This window comes from Camelus ferus, chromosome 20 (genome assembly GCF_009834535.1).
Source record: "Camelus ferus isolate YT-003-E chromosome 20, BCGSAC_Cfer_1.0, whole genome shotgun sequence".
NCBI lineage: Eukaryota > Metazoa > Chordata > Mammalia > Artiodactyla > Camelidae > Camelus > Camelus ferus.
Window position 1 is genome coordinate 22,003,470 of NC_045715.1, and position 19,664 is coordinate 22,023,133.

Here is a 19,664-nt window from a genome sequence, read left to right on the forward strand (position 1 = left end):
GGGCCGCCCCCCCTTCCTCCTCCGGCCGGCCCCGCCCCCAGCCTGGCACACCCTCTCCCCCCCCTCCGCGACAAAGCGCGCCTTGTGTCCCCCACGCTGTGCCCGCCTCTCAGGCCCCAGGGAACCTCGGCGGCGTCAAGGGAGCCCATCCGGAGCTCCCGACCGGATACCACCCCCCAACACCCAGCCAGCCCGATGCAGCGCTGCCCCCGCAACCCCAATACAGTCATCTCAGTCCAGAAAACAGCAATTTTAATTTGAAAGCGATTTTATGTGTGAGTGTACGAGAGGGAAAAGGAACCCCAGAGAGAAGAGCTGCAGGGCAAAAATCATGCAGCCCCAGCACCCCATCTCTGCAGACAGGCCATCTCTCCTCAATTCTCAGGCCAGGTTCCTGTGACCCCCAACCTTTTGTGTGTGTGTCCAGGGCTAGGGGGAGAGCTGTGAAGGGAAGAGCCCGAGGACTACTCACCAAACCACCCCCTGCCCTGCCATCACAGCCCAGGCCCCTTCCCCAAGTTTAACAGGAAGAGTTGGGGGGAGAGCGTTGGGAAGGCCAGTGCTTGAGGAGCCCAAGACAGACCATCTCAGAGCCCTGCCTTTCCCAAACACCACCTCCACCACTGGCATTTCTTAGTCAACCTAGGAAAGTACAGTACTTCTTTGAGTCTAACTGCAAGTCTCTATCCTTAAAGAAAATTAAAAATAGCAGATGGATTCCTACAACTCCACCCAGCCCTTAACCACCATCACCTTTTTATTTTTCAGTCTGACTGCAGGAGGTGAAGTGGGAGAGGGCACTCTGGACAGGAGACAGCGACAGGGCCCCCTCCTTCTTTCAGAGTAGCTCCATCTGCCAGGCTTGGTTAGAGGAAGGCCTGTCAGAGCCTTACTCCCATGTCCATCAGTTTGGGGGGCCTGCCCCCTAATATCCATCTCTGGAGAAGTTCCCATTTCCACTCTTCAGATGGGGGACTAAGTGAGACAAGATGAGAAGGAAGCAAGGTCCTGGGAGCAAGGCCAGTGCTTTGTGCTGGGGGAAGGAGAGGTCCCTCCAGGCAGGGGGTGAGAAAGCACCCCAAACCATGGCAGAACCACACAAGTTCAGAGACTCAAGGCCACTGAAGGGAGAGGTCCAGCCCTTGCAGTGATCTGGGGTCCCCTCTGACGGGATATCAGGCAAACCCTTGGAGGGTTTAGGGACCCCCCCTCCTTGGAGGTCTCAGTTCTGCCCTGAACTCCTCACCCCTCCAAAATTCTAGGAACATGGCCCCTCCCAACCCTGCCCGAGGCTCGGAGTCCCTCTCTGACGTGCCCTCCTCAAGCTTGAGGAGCACCACCTTTGGGTGTGGGCTCAGGCCAGCTGGTGGGGAGCCTCAAGCATCTCCATGAGGAAGGTGTCAATGGGGGTGTCACCAATGAGCTTGAAGAAAAACAGATGCTCTAGACACTTAAGGCCTATGGACCTGAGAGCAGGAAGACGCAGCAGCAGCTTGGCAAACCTAAGGTGGGGGTGGGAGAAGCAGAATGAGAGCTGGAGCCACACAGGCCCTGAACACACCCTCGTGGCACCCCACCCCCTACCCCAGGGGGAGCCTCAGTTCCTACAACCCCTCAGGCCCACAGCTCCTTCTCACCGTCCCTGCTGCTCAGGGTACTTCTGTTTGCAGTAGGTTTCCAGTGATGCATACACTTTCTCCCGCAGGACCTCTACCTCACTGGGGTTGGAGAGGCCCTTGGCATCTGAGATGGCAGGGGAGAGAGGAGAAACAGGAAGAAAGACAAATGAAATCAGGACAAACACGGAGATGTGGCCCACACCATGTCCCTTTTGGGCCCCACCTACATGCCCTTCACCAGATGCCTGGCAAGGGAAGCAGGGCACATGGGGTTTGTGGAATGGGGTCAGAAGGGGAACGTTATCAGTGGATGTGGGTTTTTCTTGGTCACCTGGGAGATTTCCAGGTTGAGGATCTTACTGAGGGGGACAGCTGAGTAACTTAGGAGTCTCCGAAGAAGAGGAGGCTCCAAGGTTGCCTTCTCTTGAGAGACAAGGGTAATCCTCCTCTTACCTGGGTTGAACAGAATGATTGCCCTCAGGCAGCCAAGTTCTGTCTTGTCCATCCTCATGTCACGCATTTTGGACACTAGCTCTGTCAGCACCCTGGAGAGGGACCTGCAGGTCACTCAAAGGTCACAGCTCAGCCAGCCTTGGACACGGACCAGCCTATAGCCCCACCCCTTCTTCCTATAGGCCAGCCCAGCCGAGGGCCACTGACCGGTCAAAGATGGCTCCCACGCCTGCGGAATGGGCTGAGTTGCGGTGTACGTGAAGACCTGTGGCGAGGAGGATGCCATCTCGGACATCAATGGATCGGTGAGAGAAGGAGGCAATGAGGAGCTCGTTCCAGCCTGAGTGGGGGGCAGCAGGGGTCAGGAGCCAGGGATCAGGCCATGGGATTCAAAGCATATCAAAGGAAGAGGTCCAAGAGAGGTCAAATGACAAGGGGTCAAAAGTCAAAAGGATCCAAGGTCACTGACCTGCCCGCAGCAGTATGACCTGGTCATCCAGCGGCAAGGAGGAAAAGTGTGGGATCCTCTTCGCCCACTCAACAAGCGTGAATAGCTGCTTGTCAGCTGCCTGACAGATGTTAGTCACTGGGTCATTTGGCTGCAGGGGGTGGGGGGTAAGAGTTATGGAAGGTTTGGAAGTACACTGGGAGCCACCCTTGTAAGAGGCTTTTGACAACTTTCCTTATTTGCAGTTTCTCTTCAAGCCCCCAACTGAACCAATTCCTTCTCTTTTGACAATTATTCAGGACTTGCCTGTGGTTCTGCCAGTGGGTTGTTTTGGGAGTGGGGACAGAGAATGCTATCACACCCACCTCAGATGTTTGAGACCTTGTTTGGCAGCACCTCCAGTCCCAGGCAGTGTTAGGTGGGTTGTGAGGGGAAGGCAGGGGGAGATAGAACGGACCTAGACTCCCACCCAACCCCCGCCACCCGCCATCAGGAAGAAGAGTAGATTGACCCCATCACTCACGCTGCTGCCGCCACCCCCGGTTCCCCCAGGACCCTCAACGCCCTGGTCACTCTTCTGTTCCACAGCAAGCTCTGCCTCCAGGATCCTGTCCACCGGCATCTCCTCAGGGGCTCCCCCAGCCCCCTCCCCATCCCCATCTTTGTCCTTCCCCCGCTGACGCTCCTCCTGTACCGCTGGGGGGGAAGGAGAAAGGAGAAAAAAGTGGAAAGTCAGCAGCCAGCCATGAGGGGATTCCAAAATGTCCTTAGGGCTTTATCAGGGTCTCAGAGTCCTTAGGAGATATTTATAGAAATCAGGGAAGCCACTTGAAACAACTGCAGACTGGGGGCACTCTAGGAGCAGGAGTTATAAAAGGACAGATAAATAAACCAAGAAGGAGAAGTAAAAGGGTGAGTAAAGGAGTTAGAGAGAAAGCTAACATTTAAACTGAGAGCCTACTACACACTAAGAAACATGCCAAGCACACTTTAACATTCACTCAATTATTATAACAACCCTGTGAGCTCTTGTCCTCATTTTTAAAGATAATGAATTTGGGGCAATTTATTAAACAGCTTTCCCAAGCTCACACAATACAAGGCAAGTCATACAACTAAATTTAAGTGTGCCTGACCACAAATCTGGTGCTCTTCTGCCTCAACAAAGAGGCAGGAAAAGGAGCACTGGCCTGGATCTTTGGGATGTGGGTTCTGATCCCAGACCTGACACTCTTTTATTGCATGCCCTTGGGAAAGGCCTCAGGCTCATCTTCTCTAAAATGAGGGATGTGACCAAGATATACTCCTTTAAGTGTCTCTCTCAGAATTCCAGAATCAGGTTTAAGATAAAATAGAGTTTTTTTTAAAAAAAGAGGGAAAGAAGCTCTGAGGTCTTCAGTAAAGGCTGTAGCTTAAGAGGGTAGAGTCCTAGAGAGAAGAGAACACTGATAACAGGGAGCTGGAGACCAGAGTGGAAGCACTGGGTCAGAGAAAGGAAGAACTATTCAGGTGAGAGAAGGGGAGCTAGAGAAACCCATCATGGGGAAGGAAAAGTTATCCTGCCCTAGCACCAGAACAGGGAGAGGTCTTAGGTGCAGGCCACAGAGGCAGAACCATTAAGAAGGAAACTCAAGGGACCAGATCAGGGTATGGGGAGAAGAGCTGATGAGCAGGGGAGAGGGAAATCAAACACCGCCCTCTGGAGGAGAGAGAGAACAGTCCAGCCTTCCTGAGAGGTACAGTTTTTCCTGCAGTCTTCCCTCCATCTCCTCCCCACTTCTCCCACAGGGCAGACTGGGAGGCCTGGATGGGGCAGGTCCTTACCCTCCCTCTTCATGCCAGTGGCCAGGCACTTTTGATAGCGGCAGTACTGACAGCGGTTCCGCTGGCGCTTGTCCACCGTGCAGTCTTTGTTGTCCCGGCATGAGTAGGTCAGGTCCTTACGGATGGTGCGCTTGAAGAAGCCTTTGCAGCCCTCACAGCTGTAAACCCCATAGTGTTTGCCTATGAGAAGGGAGGAGGAGCAATAAGACAGCTCAGAGACTCTGTGCTACTATGACTCTTTCCAACCTCCCCCCGGCAGATGTAGTTTAAGTCCATCCTGTGTTTACCAAATAGATACTGGGAACTAGGACATGATGGATGATCCAGTCCCACTCTTCTCACTGTTCAAAAAGCCTGTACCAGCCCCCTCCTCCCTCTGACCACCCCCATCCCAAATATGTGCTGCAGGTTCCTTAACTTCATCAGGCCTCCCCCAGCTCACTTGCTCTAAGGCAACCTTATGAGCCCCTGGGAATCCCACCAGCAAAGGTAAATGGCACACTCTCCTTTTTCCTCTCTGCTGGTCCTGAGCCCCATACCTGAGCTTCGGTCCCCGCAGATTGCACATAGCCGTTTGCCAGCCCCAGGGCCACCTGGAGGGGGTGGACAGTGCAGGCCCCGGACCCCTAAGACTGGTGGCTTCACATCTTCAGGGGGGCCAGACCCACCCCCAGGGAGCGACACTGTTGAGTTAATCTGGGATGGGGGAAATAGGGAAGTCACAGGGAGACTCATTGGGAAGGATAATTTCTCAGAGGTGATGGAAATCACTCCCTACCACCTAGGTAGGGCCCTGCATTGCACATTACAAAGGATACTATTTATACTGCAGTGCACATGAAGGGCCACCCCTAGAGCACAACCCCAAAGAAATAAGATAGAAAGTTCCCCCTGAAACTGTGCAACACAGTGGCCCTGAAGGGCTTGTATCACAGAAGGGCAGATGGGACAAAAAGGGCAAAAAAAAAAAAAAATCACTGATAGATGAAAAGCACATCAAGAACAGCTGGGGTTCTTTTTATAGGGCTGGGGAGGAGGTATGCAGTGAAAGATCAGCCACCTCAGGAAGGGCAAGGGGTCTCACAAGGACCACAGACCTGCTGGGACTAGAGGACTAGAAGGTCAATGGGCCATGAGGAAGTTCACACAAGGATCTGGGGTCACAAGGAAAACAAGGAAATGAAAGTGGACAGGCAATAAGTGGGTCACAACCTCTCACCTGGGGACTGCTGACAGGCCCGGAGAATCCTGGAGGAGCTGGAGGGGGCAGACCGGGGGACCCCATGGAAGAACTGATAACTGGGAAGGGGGAGCCCAGTGGTGGGGGTGGCATCGGGGCTGGGGGTGGGGCTCCAGAGCCTCCAAGGGATGCAGCTGCTGAAGCGGGTAGGGGCGGCCCAGGAGGAGAAGGGGTAGTAGCCCCCTGCGGAAGGGTATTTGGGGAGGAACTGTCTGGGCTTCGAGTATCTGAGGGAGGGGTACACACAGGCACAGACAAAGACAGGAGAGACAAAAAGAGAAAATGAGTCTTCCATCATCCAACCGTACACAAAATTCTCTCTCTGATCCCTCACCGCGCCCCCATCGCACCTCACCCCTTCCCAAGTCCAGAGACACCCTGTTGTCAAACAACGACTTAATTCCTAATCATGGTGAGAGGAAGGGGTTGACAAAGGAGAGGAAGATAGTTCAGGTGAGGCAAAATTCCAAGCAATGCATTTGGTCTCCCCAAACCAGAGCATCTCGTGTGGGTGGGGCAGCACGTGGGGTGGACCAGTCAGCCCCTCCATTCCCAGCTAGTAGCCAGAACGTGCAGGGAAAAGAGACAGGCGGAAGAGGCCCCTCCTAGGACGCAGAATTTGCCTTCAAATGTCCAGAGTCCTCAATCTCGAGGACTAGTGTCCCACGCCTGTGATCTCCTGAGTGCAGGGCCTCAGGCGGCCAGTCAGCAGGGCGGAAACTCCCCCTCCCATCCCCGCCCCGCCCCGGGGGGAGGGCGCTAAGGCCCTCGGGAGGGAGGGGACGCATGTTTACAAACAAGGGGGCGGGAATGCCTGGGAAAGAGCGCCAAGGGAGGGGGGGAGGGGTTGCTGATAACGCGGTCACTGGCTCGCTTGTCCGTCCGCTAGGACACTCACCCCGCCCGCTGTCGCCCATCCCGTCCCGTCCAGCCTCCCCCGGCTCCGGCTCCGGGGTTTGTTGTTCTCCGGCTGCTGCCGCCGCCGCCGCCGCCGCTGCGGGATCCAGCCAGGGCCGTCGCCGCCGCCACCGGGACGCGACCCCACAATGCATTTCTTTTCGCACCCCCACCGGCCCACACTGCCCTGCGGCATGCCGCTGGGGGAGGAAGGGCGGGCGAGCAGCCCAAGACATGATTCCTGGCTGAGTGTAGGTATAGCGAAGAGGTACCAGGGATTCCCAGGGATTGGTCAGGGGACTAGCTGAGCACGAGGAAGCCGCAGAGAAAAAGACTCTGGCCTGGACCGGGTCGAATTAAGCGCTTCGCTCTGCTCTGTACCAAAATGACAGCGCCAATGTGGCAGCCATCTTGGTATGGACGGGAAGTCTCCGCACTAGTTCCCGCCCCCTCATCTAGTTGGAAACGGAGGAGGCAGTTTCCTCCCGCCTGTTAACCCGCCTCGCCCAGCATCCCCTCAAATAACCTCCACGCCGGCGCATGCGCCCCAGGGCAGGACCGCTCCACCGCTAACGGAGTGCGGCCATATTGGTAAAGGTACTGGGACCGAAGTAGAACGGAACTTCCTGTTCTCGCGGGAGCTAGAGGAGGGACTGCCACGTCCGAGCAAACCGGGACAGGAGAGGATCCCGGAGCCGGTGAGAATTCTCTCTTTTTCCTTACGGTCCTTTCCAGGCCTTTTTCCTCACCTAGTGGGTCATAGAGACGAGGGCCTAGAGAGTCTATAAAGTGGCCGATCAAAGCCTAGAGCAGTGTCCTGGGGGTCCTACATGCGAGAAGGGGATCAGGATAAAGAAAACGAGTCTTGGGAACAATGTGGGTGGGGACAGAATGGAATGGGGGGAGCAGCCCATAGACGTGGATGGAGGGCGCTAGCGGAGTAAAGTGGAACCCGCATAGGTATATAGAGTTGAGGGTCAAGTGGAGTCACTGTCTCTGTCCCTCTGGTCAGCGTGATGGCCAGAGGCCTGGGGGCCCCTCACTGGGTGGCCGTGGGACTGCTGACCTGGGCCGCCTTGGGGCTGCTAGTGGCCGGACACGGGGGTCATGGCGACATGTACGAAGACCTGCACGAGGACTTCCATGGCCACAGCCACAGGCACTCACATGAGGATTTCCACCATGGACACAGCCATGCCCATGGCCATGGCCACACTCATGAGAGCATCTGGCATGGACATACCCACGGTCACGACCATGGACATTCACATGAGGATTTGCACCATGGCCATAGTTATGGCCATTCCCATGAAAGCCTCTACCATGGAGGACACGGACATGACCATGAGCACAGCTCTGGAGGCTATGGGGAGTCTGCGGCTCCGGGAATCAAGCAGGACCTGGACACTGTCACTCTCTGGGCCTATGTGAGTCCCCCGGGGATGGGAAAGAGGGAGCTGGTTCTGGATTGTTGGGAAACCCCACACCTCTTGACCCCTGACTGTCCCTCACCAGGCACTGGGGGCCACAGTACTGATCTCTGCAGCTCCATATTTCGTCCTCTTCCTTATCCCTGTGGAGTCAAACTCCCCTCGGCACCGCTCTCTGCTCCAGATCTTGCTGAGTTTTGCTTCGGGTGGGCTCCTGGGAGATGCCTTCCTGCACCTCATCCCTCATGCTCTGGGTAAGTGACCTCTAGCTTCTACCTCAAATCTTAATGTATTTTATTCTTTGGACAAGAGGGTTCTTATCCCTTTATGATCCCTGACCTTACAATATTCCCCCAAATATACACCTCTTGGATGGTGTATTCCTTCATCTGGCCTTTTCTTCCCCTTTCTCCAGAACCCCATTCTCACCACCATCTGGAGCAGCCGGGACATGGACACTCCCACAGTGGTGAGGAAGGGGCAGATGGAAACATGGTTTGGGGTGCTGGGGAAGGTTATCCCTCCCTATTCTTCTTCTGCACTTGGGGAGGAAAAGTCTGGAATCCACATCTCAATGTCTCAATGCATCCATTCCCAGGCCAGGGCCCTATTCTGTCTGTGGGACTGTGGGTCCTTAGTGGAATTGTCGCCTTTCTTGTGGTGGAGAAATTTGTGAGACATGTGAAAGGAGGACATGGACACAGTCATGGACATGGACACACTCACGGACACGCTCACGGTCACACACATGGAAGTCATGGACGTGGAAGACAGGGTGAGCCCAGTAACAACTTTCCTGAAAGCCACCTTGCCTATCTCTGAATCCCCTTATTTTATGGTACTTAGGTGGGAGAGGACTACCCTTTAGAGGACACATAAGGTGATCTCTGTTCCCTACTCTTACCATCTCCTTTCTTTCTTCAGAGCATCCTTCAAAGGATAAGCAGAGCTCAGAGGAAGAAGAAAAGGAAGCAGGGGGGTCAAGGAAGAGGCGAGGAGGGGGCACAAGGCCCAAAGATGGACCAGTGAGACCTCAGAATTCTGAAGAGGAAAAAGCAGGTTCAGGTGAGGGCCAAGGTTGGTGATATGCTTGGGCAAGAGCATCATCACGAATCACAGGGAGTAGCACTGTGGGTGATGGCAGGTGTCTAGGAAACACTGAGGGACTGCATGAGAAGTGGTCTCTGCAGGGAGATGTGATAATGCTTCGTCTTCCTTTTCTCCTGTACAAGACCTGCGTGTGTCAGGGTACCTGAATCTGGCTGCTGACCTGGCACACAACTTCACAGATGGTCTGGCCATTGGTGCTTCATTTCGAGGGGGTCGGGGGCTGGGAATCCTGACCACGATGACTGTCCTGCTACATGAAGTGCCCCATGAAGTTGGGGACTTTGCCATCTTGGTCCAGTCTGGCTGCAGCAAAAAGCAGGTTGGTGATGATTTGCACCAAATTGATTGCCTCAAACCTTTTACCCCTTGCTCACCCACCTCAAACCCAAGACTCCCACCCACTAGTTCCAAACAAGTTGCACTACAGGCATTCCTCATTTTATTGCACTTCTTTATTGAACTCCACAGATTCTGCATGTTTTTGCAAATTTGTGGCAACCCTGCATTGAGCACATCTATTGGCACCATTTTTCCAACAGCATTTGCTCACTTTGTCTCTTTTTGTCACAGTTTGGTAATTCTCGCAACATCTCAAACTTTTTCATTATTACTATACTTGTTACATTTATCTGTGAAAAGTAATCTTTGGTGTTATTATAGCAAAAAGATTACAATTCACTGAAGGCTCAGATGATGTTTATCATTTTTCAGTAATAATGTATTTTTTAATTAAACTATGTACATTGTAGACATAATGCTACTGCACACTCAGTAGACTACAGCATAGTGTAAATATAACTTTTACATGGACTATGAAACCAAACAATCCATGCATCTTGCTTTATTGCAGTATTTGCTTTATTGTGGTGGTGTGGAACTGAACTCAACAATATCTCCGAAGTATGCCTAATATTGTTAACAACAGATTCTCTAGAAATGAGGGGGAAGACGTTCTGTTAATTTTTCTTGTAGCTCAGTAATTCTTGAACTGTGGTCCATAAGCGATCTGAATGGTTTATGGGGGTCTTTCACACCACGCCTTCTACCCTGACCTGCTGAGTCAGAAGGTCTGTAGAAAGGACCTCTTTGATAGCTACGATTTTCCGGGAAGTATCTCTTTTAGACCCCCCCCCTTTGTGTTTTATTCTTTAGTTTCCAAAGATATGCTCCCTATCCATGTACACCTATACTCCTCCAGCCATGTCTAAACTGCTGATAACCTTTAGATGTTGGTGAGTGCCTCTCTCTCTTTTCTGCCCACCAGGCGATGCGTCTACAACTACTGACGGCAGTAGGGGCACTGGCAGGCACAGCTTGTGCTCTCCTAACTGAAGGAGGGGCAGTGGGCAGTGAAGTTGCAGGCGGTACAGGTCCTGGCTGGGTTCTGCCATTCACTGCAGGTGGCTTTATCTACGTAGCAACGGTGTCCGTGTTGCCTGAGCTGTTGAGGGAGGCATCACCATTGCAGTCACTTCTGGAGGTGCTGGGGCTGCTGGGAGGAGTTGTCATGATGGTGCTAATTGCCCACCTGGAGTGAGTGGTGGGGTAAACCACCCCCACCCCAGCCCCAAACCTCTAGCCTCTAAGCCCATCAGGGGGCTCTGGAGGTTGGGGGCCCTGGCCCAGAACGTCTACCAAAGGTAGGAGTTGTATCTTAGGGAAGTGGTGACTTTGGCTTGAAGGCCATCAAGATTTGACAGTCTTACAGGGACTGTAGAGGTGAGAGACTAGAGGGACCATGGTGTTGGGTTTGGGCGCTAAGTGGGACCATGAAGAAGGATGGAAGAGAGAGGGGTGATGGCAGCCTACCCCAAGTCCCCCACCTCACCTGTTCACAGAGGACCAAGCTGCCACACACAGACTTCAAGTTTTGCCTCCCTCTCTCCCACCTATTGGTGGAGTCTTCAGGGAAGACCAGAGCCCGAGGCAGAGTGGGTAGCAAGAGAAGCCAGGGATAAACGGCAATCGTGTATCCTGATTTGGGAGTGATTCCAGGGGAGGAGGACTAGTTGCTAATCTCATGGTCTGATTTTTTTTTTCGTTTCTATTCTTTTATATCACTTTTTGAGTCGAGGAGGAGGGGTGGTGACCGGAAATAAAGTCCTCGGATTTTCTGCTCCACGCGTAGTCTTTGTCTTTTTGGGGGGAATGGGAGCTCCTCATCTCCTCACTCCTCAGGCCCCATAGCTGTCGTGTCTGGCCACGCCCCCGCAGTGGGAGGTCGGCCTGCGCTGGTGGCCTCCGCCGGCCTATCGCAGGCCGGGCCTCGATTGGCCCGGCATTACCCTCACCACGCCCCTTCTGCGCTCGGATTGGCTCAGTGCCGGAGTGCCCGCCCACCCGCCGCCCGCCATGGCGTCTCAGCTCCGGCTCCGCTCGGCTTTGGCCCTGGTCACAGGTTGAGGGGGATGCTCTCCCAGGGCGGGTTGGGGTGACGGAGTGATGTTGGGGTGTGCCCTCGGATTCTGTGGCCTCGGCCCCCTGGTCTGAATTTTATTAACTTTGCGCTGTTGACCTCTGCCCCCTGCCCCCTTTCTCTCCCCCAACTCCCGCGTGTTCTCTCCCACCTCAGGTGCGGGTGGCGGCATCGGCCGAGCAGTCAGTGTGCGCCTGGCCGCTGAGGGGGCCGCCGTGGCCGCTTGCGACCTGGACGGGGCAGCGGCACGAGAGACGGTGCGGCTGCTGGGAGGGCCGGGGAGCGAGGAGGGGGCGCCCTGCGGGGCCCACGCTGCCTTCCAGGCTGACGTGTCCGAGACCAGGGCCGTCAGGCGCTTGTTGGAGCAAGTGCAGGTGAAAGCTAGATGACCTCGTCCTATTTAAAGCCCTAACGTTTCCTCCACCGCCCCTGGCTCTACATGCGTAACCTCCCCCTTCCATAGGCCTGCTTTTCTCGCCCGCCATCTGTCGTTGTGTCCTGTGCGGGCATCACCAGGGATGAGTTTCTGCTCCACATGTCGGAAGATGACTGGGACAGAGTCATAGCTGTCAACCTCAAGGTGGTGACCTCTGAACCGTGATTACTGGACCCTCTAGCCTGAAGAGGGAGTTGGAAGACTCACCCACCGCAGCTGATCCTTTCTGCCTTGTTACTTTCTCCCCCTCTCAGGGCATCTTCCTAGTCAATCAGGCTGCAGCCCAAGCCCTGGTGTCCAGTGGCTGTCCTGGCTCCATCATCAACATCAGTAGCATCGTAGGGAAGGTCAGTTTGAGTTGGGATGAGGTCAGCCAGCCAAGTGGGCACAGAGAGGAGAGCCCCTCTTTGGAAATCCTGACTCATCCCAAATCTCTGGCATACTTATAGGTGGGGAATATGGGACAGACAAACTACGCAGCATCCAAGGCTGGAGTGATTGGGCTGACCCAGACTGCAGCCCGGGAGTTCGGACGGTTGGTGTGACACCCTGGGGAACGGGAGGTTTTGCTGAGGCATGTAAAAGGTCTGAGAGCAGGGTCAGTGTTCAGTCCATTCTGGAGTCAGCAGCCACTCTCCTTTCTACAGACATGGGATCCGCTGTAACTCTGTCCTCCCAGGGTTCATTAAAACACCCATGATACAGAAAGTGCCTCAGAAAGTGCTGGATAAGGTAGGTGACTGTGGGTGGAAGGCAGAATAATTCAAGGACCCATCCTCTCGGGTTCAGAGAGAATGCTTGGCACAGTGCCAGGGAAATAGTAGATATTCAATAACTGTACAAGGAATGAAGACCACAGACTCAGTCTACCAAAAAATCCATGAAAAAAAACTTTCACTCACATACGAGTGTTTCTTTACAGGTAACTGGAATGATCCCAATGGGACGTGTGGGGGACCCTGAGGGTGAGCACTGAGTGGGGGTGGAGGACCCTGAATAAAGAGGTCCCAAAGTATGTGGTATCTGAGAGGGTCTCACCAGGATTGGTGGTTGGGGGAGAGGTGATTCTGGGGGGAAGTGATAGCTACTTCAGGTCTATGAGAGTGAGTGGGATTCTGCCCCCTCCCCATCATTCCCCTAGATGTGGCAGATGTGGTCGCATTCTTGGCATCTGGAGACAGTGGATACATCACAGGGGCGTCAGTAGAAGTCACTGGTATGAGGCCATCTTGGGGAGGAAGAGGGCAGAGAAGTGCAACCCAGATGATATGAGAAAGCAAGTGAGAGGAGTCTGGAGCCACTGAGGGAAGGGCAGAAGTACTCATGGGCCAGGGACAGAAGTGGGTACCCCCCTACAGCCTATTTGTCTCCACCTACACATCTGTCCAAATGTTTCTGCCCCTCCCAGGAGGTCTTTTCATGTAACTGCCTCAAGGACCCTGGACTCTGCTCACACCCCCACCACTCTGCTCGGCCTCCTGCTGCTGAGGACTCTGAGTTCCCAGGCTACAAAAGGGGTGGCAGTGTATGGCTCAGGAATGCTGAATATGGGAGGCAGGGGTGCTTGTGACCCTAATAAATTCCAAATCCTCTTCCCTGCCACCTCCGGTTCTTCTTGTGTCCAAGCCCTCAGACCCTTCCCTACCTCCCCCTCCTTTCCCTTTCCCGAAGGATTGTTCCCTTTCACTGCCTGGTCTCCCAGGGCAACCCCCGCCGCCGGGTGAGAGACTGTGTCACTGTGTGTGCGTGACACTCTGGGTCTTTTGGAGGGAGGGGTCTCTGACCCACCCCCTTCCAGTGATCTGCAGCCCCAGTCCCCTCCCCCCAATTCACCGGGTCCTTTCGGTCCCCAAGGGTGATTTGTTCTTGGCCCCATCCTGGTGTCCAGTCTAGCCTTGGGAGGGGGTCTTGGAACAGGTGGCCCTCCCCCACCCCTCTCTTTTCTCTGAGTCCCCCCCCCTCCCCTTTCTCTCCACCTTACAATAGCTGCAGCCGGCCTGGGGTCGGATGGGGGGGATTAGGGGAGGGGGCCAGGATTAGGGGAATGGACCAGCCGATGAAAGGGGCTGGAGGAGAGCAGAAGGGAGGGGGCTGGGAGGAGGAGGAGGAAGGGGAGGGGGTCCTCGCTAATCGACTCTGGAGCCCACATAAGGACTGGCCACGGACTGAAGGAGAGGACAGGGAAGTAGGGGGGATCTGGGGGAGGGGGCGAGGGGACCCACTGCTGCCTTATCCCAGAAACAGGCCACCCCCTGGCAGTTGCAGCCCAAATCTGGGAGCCCCAGCTCAGGCTGGAAGAGACAGGACGCCCATCACGGTCTCTTCCCCACCCCGCTCATCCCGTATCCCTCTCATCCCCTGCCCTCAATGGGGATCGCTCTGCCCCTTCCTCTTCTCTTTCCTCCCCATCCCCTTCCTTTACCGGAAAGTCCTGGAGGAGGCTTCTGCCCGCATCCCACTCCAGATATTCAACCCCTTGTGCCCCACCTCAACCTACACGCGCACACCCCCTCCCCGATAGTGGCCCCATCTTGTGTGTGTGTGTCCCTGCTTCCGCGTGGTGTCTCCATTCCCCCGTACCACCCGTGCGCCTCCCTCCCCCGCCCCGGGCCGCGGCTCTTGATTGTCCAAACGCAATTCTCGAGTCTATGGCTCTGGCCGAGAGTTGAGTCTGGACGTCCCGAGCCGTCGCCTCCAAACCTCGAGGGGAGAGCGGGTCGGAAGGCCTAGGGAGAACCAGAGTGGAGGGTGGAGCAAGTCCCCAGGGTGGTAAGGGGAATCCCGGGCACATCGGGACTTAGCTACGTTCACAGGACTGGAGGACTGAAGCGGCAGAGGCTCCGCTGCAGCTATTTTTTTCCCACCCGGAATCCCGGGCTGGGGTTATGAAGTTCTGCGTGGGGAGGAGGGGAGCCGTTCCCCAGAGCCGCCAGGGGACGCGGAGTGGGGGAGGTGGCCCCTTTTCCAATTCCCTCCGTCCCCTCCTGGGGTCCGAGCTATCCCAGGCCCCGCCCTCTGGAGCGGAGGCCCCGGGTGGGGGCCTTGGGAAGGGAACGGTGGCTAAGGTTGGCCGCGCGACATTGCTGACCAGGGGACGGCGACTGCGGCCCCCACGTGGCGCGCTACTCCGGGTACGCCGGCTCCTCACGGGGGGCGGGCGCGTCCCGAGGGCGGGGTCAATCGGGCATCCACGTCGCGTCCCACCCGCGCCGCGAGTGGCGGGTGACGTCTCGGCTGGCGGTGGGTGGAGTGGAGTGGAGGGGCAGGCGGAAGTGACGTAGGGCCCTAGCGCCCGGGCCATGGCGGCGGCGGCGGCGGCGGCGGGAGCTGCTGTTTGAGCAGCGGCTGCGGATCAAGCGAACTCGGCCGGGGAGCCCGGGCCCCGTGAAAGGCGCTGTGGCAGCGGGAGCGCGGACGGCTGGAACCCGGTGAGGGGCCGCGCCGGGGTGGGGTGTCGGGAGGAGGGAGGGGAGCCTCGAGAGGGCGGGGTCTGCGCGAGGGGCGGCCCACCTAACACCCTCCCTCCCCTTCCCCCACTCCCCAGCCTACTCCTTCTCCTCCTCCGCGGTGGAGCCCTGGTGGGGGTCTGTGCCCGGTCACCATGACGACGCCGGCGAATGCCCAGAATGCCAGCAAAACGTGGGAACTGAGTCTGTATGAGCTCCACCGGACCCCGCAGGTGACCCCTTCACAACTTACTCCCACTCCCCAAACCCCTCTATCTACAGAGCCCTATCTCACAGCCTCTTTTCCCTTTTTTGCCCTATTCTGACCCTGCCCGATTTCACATTCCCTGGCCCTACCTTTGAATCACCTTAACATTTCAAAGCACTTTCACATTTATCCCATTTAATCCTCAAAACAGAGGCGGACGTAGTGCAAGTAATTAGAAGCTTCATTTATAAGATAGCAAACCGACAGAAATTATCTTTTCTGTTCCTCAGTTCAGTGTCATTGGTCCGTGCATTTAAGACTCACCTTGGGAGTTTATTAAAAATGGAGCTTCCTACCTCCCCCCCCCCCGCTCCCACTAACATTCTGATACAGTAATGGGGTGGGGCCCCAGAATCTGCATTTTTAACATGTACCCTAGAGGATTCTGAAACAGGTAGTGCCAGGATCACACTGTTAAGAAACTGTGTTGACTGAGTCTTCCCCAGATCACAAATCTGTGCCATGCCCATCCCCAGACCTATCACCAAACCTCAGATCCTCCTATTTCAAAGGTCCTACTCTTAGAATTACCACCTTCCTCAAGCGGCCAACATGGGTTACCCAGATTCTGTCATCTTACTGTATTTCTCAAAAGTCCAATTCATGGACCGCTTGTTTCTAAAACCCCTTCCTCACTAACCCACCACCACGTTTCCACTCATCGATGCCTCCAGGAAGCCATCATGGATGGCACAGAGATTGCAGTTTCCCCCCGGTCACTGCATTCAGAACTCATGTGCCCCATCTGCCTGGACATGCTGAAGAATACGATGACAACCAAGGAGTGCCTCCACCGATTCTGCTCTGACTGCATTGTCACGGCCCTACGGAGCGGGTAACAGGAGGGACATGTTTGAGATGGGGAAGGGTACAGAGTTGGGCCCTCAATGCCCTCCCTGGTGACTGCTCAGGGCTTTCTCTCTCCCACCCCAGGAACAAGGAGTGCCCTACCTGCCGAAAGAAGCTTGTATCCAAGCGGTCTCTGCGGCCAGACCCCAACTTTGATGCCCTGATCTCTAAGATCTATCCCAGCCGGGAGGAATATGAGGCCCACCAAGACCGGGTGCTCATCCGCCTCAGCCGCTTGCATAACCAGCAGGCTCTGAGCTCCAGCATTGAGGAGGGGCTGCGCATGCAGGCCATGCACAGGTTCGGGGGGCCAGAAGAAAGGTGGCAGCAGGGCTGGTGGAACAGATCTGTGGATCAGACTCCTGGTGCTGTCTTTGCTCCCCACCAGCTTCTAAGCCTTAGCATCTTAAGTGTTGACCACAGTCTGATTGTTAGGCCTGGAAATCATAGATGTAAATTGTACCTTCTTAGTTAGCAACTGGTACTTCTATTCTTAAGAAAATAGCTGACCTAACTTTCTGAACAGTAGAGTGATTTTTGAGCATAAGCTCCGGGTTCACATTGCTGGAAATTAAATGACTTCTTAGGCTACCATCACTCAGCCTTTAACATGTATCCATATGATGGGGGGGGGGTCTTGTTAAAAATGCCAGTTCTGCTTTAGTAGGTCTGGAGTTGGGCCTAAGTCTAAACCCCTTATCCTTGGTGCTTTCTAACCTCAACCACTTGCTTCCATAGGGCCCAGCGTGTGAGACGGCCGATGCCTGGGTCAGATCAGACCACAACGATGAGTGGAGGGGAAGGAGAGCCTGGGGAGGGAGAAGGGGATGGAGAGGACGTGAGCTCAGACTCCGCCCCTGACTCCGCCCCAGGCCCGGCTCCCAAGCGACCCCGTGGAGGGGGTGCAGGGGGGAGCAGTGTAGGGACAGGGGGAGGAGGAACTGGTGGGGTGGGTGGGGGCGCTGGTTCTGAAGACTCTGGTGACCGGGGAGGGACACTGGGAGGGGGAACCCTGGGCCCCCCAAGCCCTCCCGGGGCCCCCAGTCCCCCGGAGCCAGGTGGAGAAATTGAGCTCGTGTTCCGGCCCCACCCTCTGCTTGTGGAGAAAGGAGAATACTGCCAGACTAGGTGAGAGCCCTGTCTTTCCCCAGACCACTGAGAAGCTAGAGATCCCATAATCTTACATCAGAAGTCGCCTTTGCCCAAACCCAGAAAGAAAACCTCACTGAGAGGCCCTTTTGGAAATGCCCTACTTCCCTTCTCCATTTGCGGCTTCTTGTGCCCTAAACCTGCCCTCTTTGCCACTCCAGGTATGTGAAGACAACTGGGAATGCCACAGTGGACCATCTCTCAAAGTACCTGGCCCTGCGCATTGCCCTGGAACGGAGGCAGCAGCAAGAGGCTGGGGAGCCAGGAGGGCCTGGAGCGGGCGCCTGTGATGCTGGAGGACCTGATGGGGGTGGTGGGGAGGGTGGGGGTGCCGGAGGAGGTGACGGCCCTGAGGAGCCTGCCTTGCCCAGTCTGGAGGGGGTCAGCGAAAAGCAGTACACCATCTACATCGCCCCTGGGGGCGGAGCTTTCACGGTGAGACCCCTGAGTGCAGCTTGTGAGAGGCGAGAGGAGGGAGGGTGGCCTTGGGCAACAGAACCGCATCCTGACCTCCTAGACCTCCTGACTGACCTACACTCTTCGCCCTGTGTATCTCTCATCTCCCTTCTCTGTCCTTTCTTCTTCCCCATCATCCACGTCCTGCTTTGCCCCATTTATCATTCCTTTTTCTTTCCTCCTCCCTTCGTCACATTTTGCCTCTCATTCATGTCCTTTACCATCTTTTCCAACTTACATTTCTCTTCCCCCTCTCTGTCTTCCATTTCCTCTGTAGACATTGAATGGCTCACTGACCCTGGAGCTGGTGAATGAGAAGTTCTGGAAGGTGTCCCGACCACTGGAGCTCTGCTATGCCCCCACCAAGGATCCAAAGTGACCCCACAAGGGGACAGCCAGAGGATGGGGACTATGGGGTGTCCCTGTGTCCTGGCCCATGACCCCAGCTTTTTTGTCCCCCAGTGCCCCCCCAGCCCAGCCAGCCAGCAAGAGGACACAAATGAGGACAAGTGGCTTTTATACAAAGTATCTATATCAGATTCTTCTATATTGTACAGAGTGGGGTGTGCGCCCCCATCTACTGCCTTTTCTATTGCCCCCAACCTCCCATCTACACCAGATGTTGGGGAGGGTGAAGTGAAGAACCCTCCTTTTCATGTCCTCCGACCAACAACAACAAATTTGCTTTTTTTCCTCTTTGAAACCTGCGGTTCTGTGTCTTTTTATCAGGGGTGTACTAGAATGAGAGGGAGAAAAAGAAAGATCCGGGAAGGAACCATAGAAATCGTGTAGAATTAGCCTTGGAAATGGAGGAGAAATGTCAAAGGTTATTCATGGTGTGTAAATCCCATTTTCCTGAACCTCCAAATCAAATACGTTCGAAAATAAGAAGGAACATCTTTGAAGCTGAATGAGACAGGATGAAAGCGGAGAATTGTGAAGGCAAATCCCGAACTTGTCCCCTATAACGTGAATAGCCTCGGCTGAAATCTCAGGGAAAGCAAGAGATGACTGAGACGTGCTTGTAGACGTGACAGGCCTGTGATGCTTGAAAGGGGATTAATTCCTCATCCTTGTGAGAAGCTGGTTTCTAAAACAGGTTAAGAAAAGAGGTGGTAAGGTGGGAGAGCTTGGCAACATCTCGGTCCCCCCTGGGAAACCTCCCGAAGAAGGCGGGCAGGACCGGGAACTACAGTTCCCAGGAGTGCTCGAGCCGGTGCCGCCGAGCCGCGGGGTCCAGTGGAGGGAGGGCCGCCCGGGACTTGTAGTTCTGTGCTTGTCCCAGCAGTGGCTGAGTGCAGAAGGCTGGGGGCGTCCAGTAAACCCACCGCTGCCTCCCGGCCTCGAGTTCCGCAGGCCGGCCTGGGGGTCTGGGGCCCCTGACTGCGAGCCGCGTCCCGAGCAGGGCGGGGGTCGGGGAGGAATCGTCTCTCCGAGAGGGACTGGCGCTCGCTCCCGCGCCCCCCTCCTTCAGCCCCTCACTTCCTGTTTCCGTTGCCTTTCGTGCCCCCCCACCTCGAAGCGCCCCAAATCCCTGCGACTCAATCATTGCGTCTCTGCCCTCCTGGCCGAGGAGTCAGCCTCCGGCCCGGGGGCACCCCAGGCCACGCCTGGCATTTCTCG

General features: G+C 55.5%; 4 protein-coding genes across 9 annotated transcripts; 3 read left to right on the forward strand and 1 right to left on the reverse strand.

Annotated features, from left to right (window-relative positions):
* Positions 1-235: 235 nt before the first annotated feature.
* RXRB (retinoid X receptor beta) lies at positions 236-6,897 on the reverse strand. 2 transcript variants are annotated; one of them, XM_032462792.1, is made up of 10 exons: positions 6,483-6,897; positions 5,564-5,811; positions 4,884-5,040; positions 4,345-4,524; positions 3,044-3,216; positions 2,542-2,671; positions 2,280-2,412; positions 2,073-2,164; positions 1,638-1,743; positions 236-1,502 (listed from the first exon to the last, which is right to left on the reverse strand). In XM_032462792.1, exons 1-10 carry the CDS (start codon positions 6,715-6,717, stop codon positions 1,355-1,357), a joined length of 1,602 nt encoding a protein of 533 aa, XP_032318683.1. In that variant the 5' UTR covers positions 6,718-6,897; the 3' UTR covers positions 236-1,354. The 2 variants fall into 2 exon arrangements, with proteins under 2 accessions (XP_032318683.1, XP_032318682.1); XM_032462791.1 differs by having other exon boundaries at positions 2,073-2,176.
* A 160-nt stretch (positions 6,898-7,057) lies between these two features.
* Positions 7,058-11,142, forward strand: SLC39A7 (solute carrier family 39 member 7). Its single transcript, XM_006180515.3, has 8 exons — positions 7,058-7,179; positions 7,494-7,908; positions 7,997-8,165; positions 8,327-8,380; positions 8,510-8,686; positions 8,836-8,976; positions 9,144-9,340; positions 10,286-11,142. The coding sequence occupies exons 2-8, from the start codon at positions 7,498-7,500 to the stop codon at positions 10,556-10,558; spliced, it is 1,422 nt and encodes a 473-aa protein (XP_006180577.1). The 5' UTR covers positions 7,058-7,179; positions 7,494-7,497; the 3' UTR covers positions 10,559-11,142.
* A 175-nt stretch (positions 11,143-11,317) lies between these two features.
* Positions 11,318-13,612, forward strand: HSD17B8 (hydroxysteroid 17-beta dehydrogenase 8). Of its 5 annotated transcripts, XM_032462797.1 has the most exons (9): positions 11,319-11,419; positions 11,594-11,811; positions 11,901-12,017; positions 12,128-12,220; positions 12,323-12,408; positions 12,521-12,605; positions 12,796-12,838; positions 13,015-13,089; positions 13,282-13,475. In XM_032462797.1, the coding sequence occupies exons 1-9, from the start codon at positions 11,374-11,376 to the stop codon at positions 13,296-13,298; spliced, it is 780 nt and encodes a 259-aa protein (XP_032318688.1). In that variant the 5' UTR covers positions 11,319-11,373; the 3' UTR covers positions 13,299-13,475. The 5 variants fall into 5 exon arrangements, with proteins under 5 accessions (XP_032318686.1, XP_032318688.1, XP_032318690.1 ...); XM_032462799.1 differs by lacking the exon at positions 13,015-13,089 and having other exon boundaries at positions 13,282-13,447; XM_032462798.1 differs by lacking the exon at positions 12,796-12,838 and having other exon boundaries at positions 13,282-13,425.
* Positions 13,613-15,121: 1,509 nt separating this feature from the next.
* On the forward strand, positions 15,122-18,744 carry RING1 (ring finger protein 1). Its single transcript, XM_032462794.1, has 7 exons — positions 15,122-15,301; positions 15,418-15,552; positions 16,262-16,422; positions 16,521-16,736; positions 17,175-17,564; positions 17,747-18,020; positions 18,319-18,744. Exons 2-7 carry the CDS (start codon positions 15,475-15,477, stop codon positions 18,418-18,420), a joined length of 1,221 nt encoding a protein of 406 aa, XP_032318685.1. The 5' UTR covers positions 15,122-15,301; positions 15,418-15,474; the 3' UTR covers positions 18,421-18,744.
* Positions 18,745-19,664: the final 920 nt, after the last annotated feature.

Coding starts and splice junctions, on each gene's coding strand:
- RING1 (XM_032462794.1), top strand. CDS start 15,475: ATGACGACGCCGGCGAATGCCCAGAATGCCAGCAAAACGTGGGAACTG. Junction 16,423..16,520: donor GTCACGGCCCTACGGAGCGG/GTAACAGGAGGG, acceptor CTCCCACCCCAG/GAACAAGGAGTGCCCTACCT. Junction 16,737..17,174: donor CGCATGCAGGCCATGCACAG/GTTCGGGGGGCC, acceptor TTGCTTCCATAG/GGCCCAGCGTGTGAGACGGC.
- HSD17B8 (XM_032462795.1), top strand. CDS start 11,374: ATGGCGTCTCAGCTCCGGCTCCGCTCGGCTTTGGCCCTGGTCACAG. Junction 11,812..11,900: donor GCTTGTTGGAGCAAGTGCAG/GTGAAAGCTAGA, acceptor CCCCTTCCATAG/GCCTGCTTTTCTCGCCCGCC. Junction 12,409..13,281: donor GCAGCCCGGGAGTTCGGACG/GTTGGTGTGACA, acceptor TGCCCCTCCCAG/GAGGTCTTTTCATGTAACTG.
- SLC39A7 (XM_006180515.3), top strand. CDS start 7,498: ATGGCCAGAGGCCTGGGGGCCCCTCACTGGGTGGCCGTGGGACTGCTG. Junction 8,166..8,326: donor CCTCATCCCTCATGCTCTGG/GTAAGTGACCTC, acceptor CCCTTTCTCCAG/AACCCCATTCTCACCACCAT. Junction 8,977..9,143: donor AGAGGAAAAAGCAGGTTCAG/GTGAGGGCCAAG, acceptor CTCCTGTACAAG/ACCTGCGTGTGTCAGGGTAC.
- RXRB (XM_032462791.1), bottom strand. CDS start 6,717: ATGTCTTGGGCTGCTCGCCCGCCCTTCCTCCCCCAGCGGCATGCCGCA. Junction 4,525..4,883: donor CTGCGGGGACCGAAGCTCAG/GTATGGGGCTCA, acceptor CCCTTCTCATAG/GCAAACACTATGGGGTTTAC. Junction 3,217..4,344: donor CACTGGCATGAAGAGGGAGG/GTAAGGACCTGC, acceptor CTTCCCCCCCAG/CGGTACAGGAGGAGCGTCAG.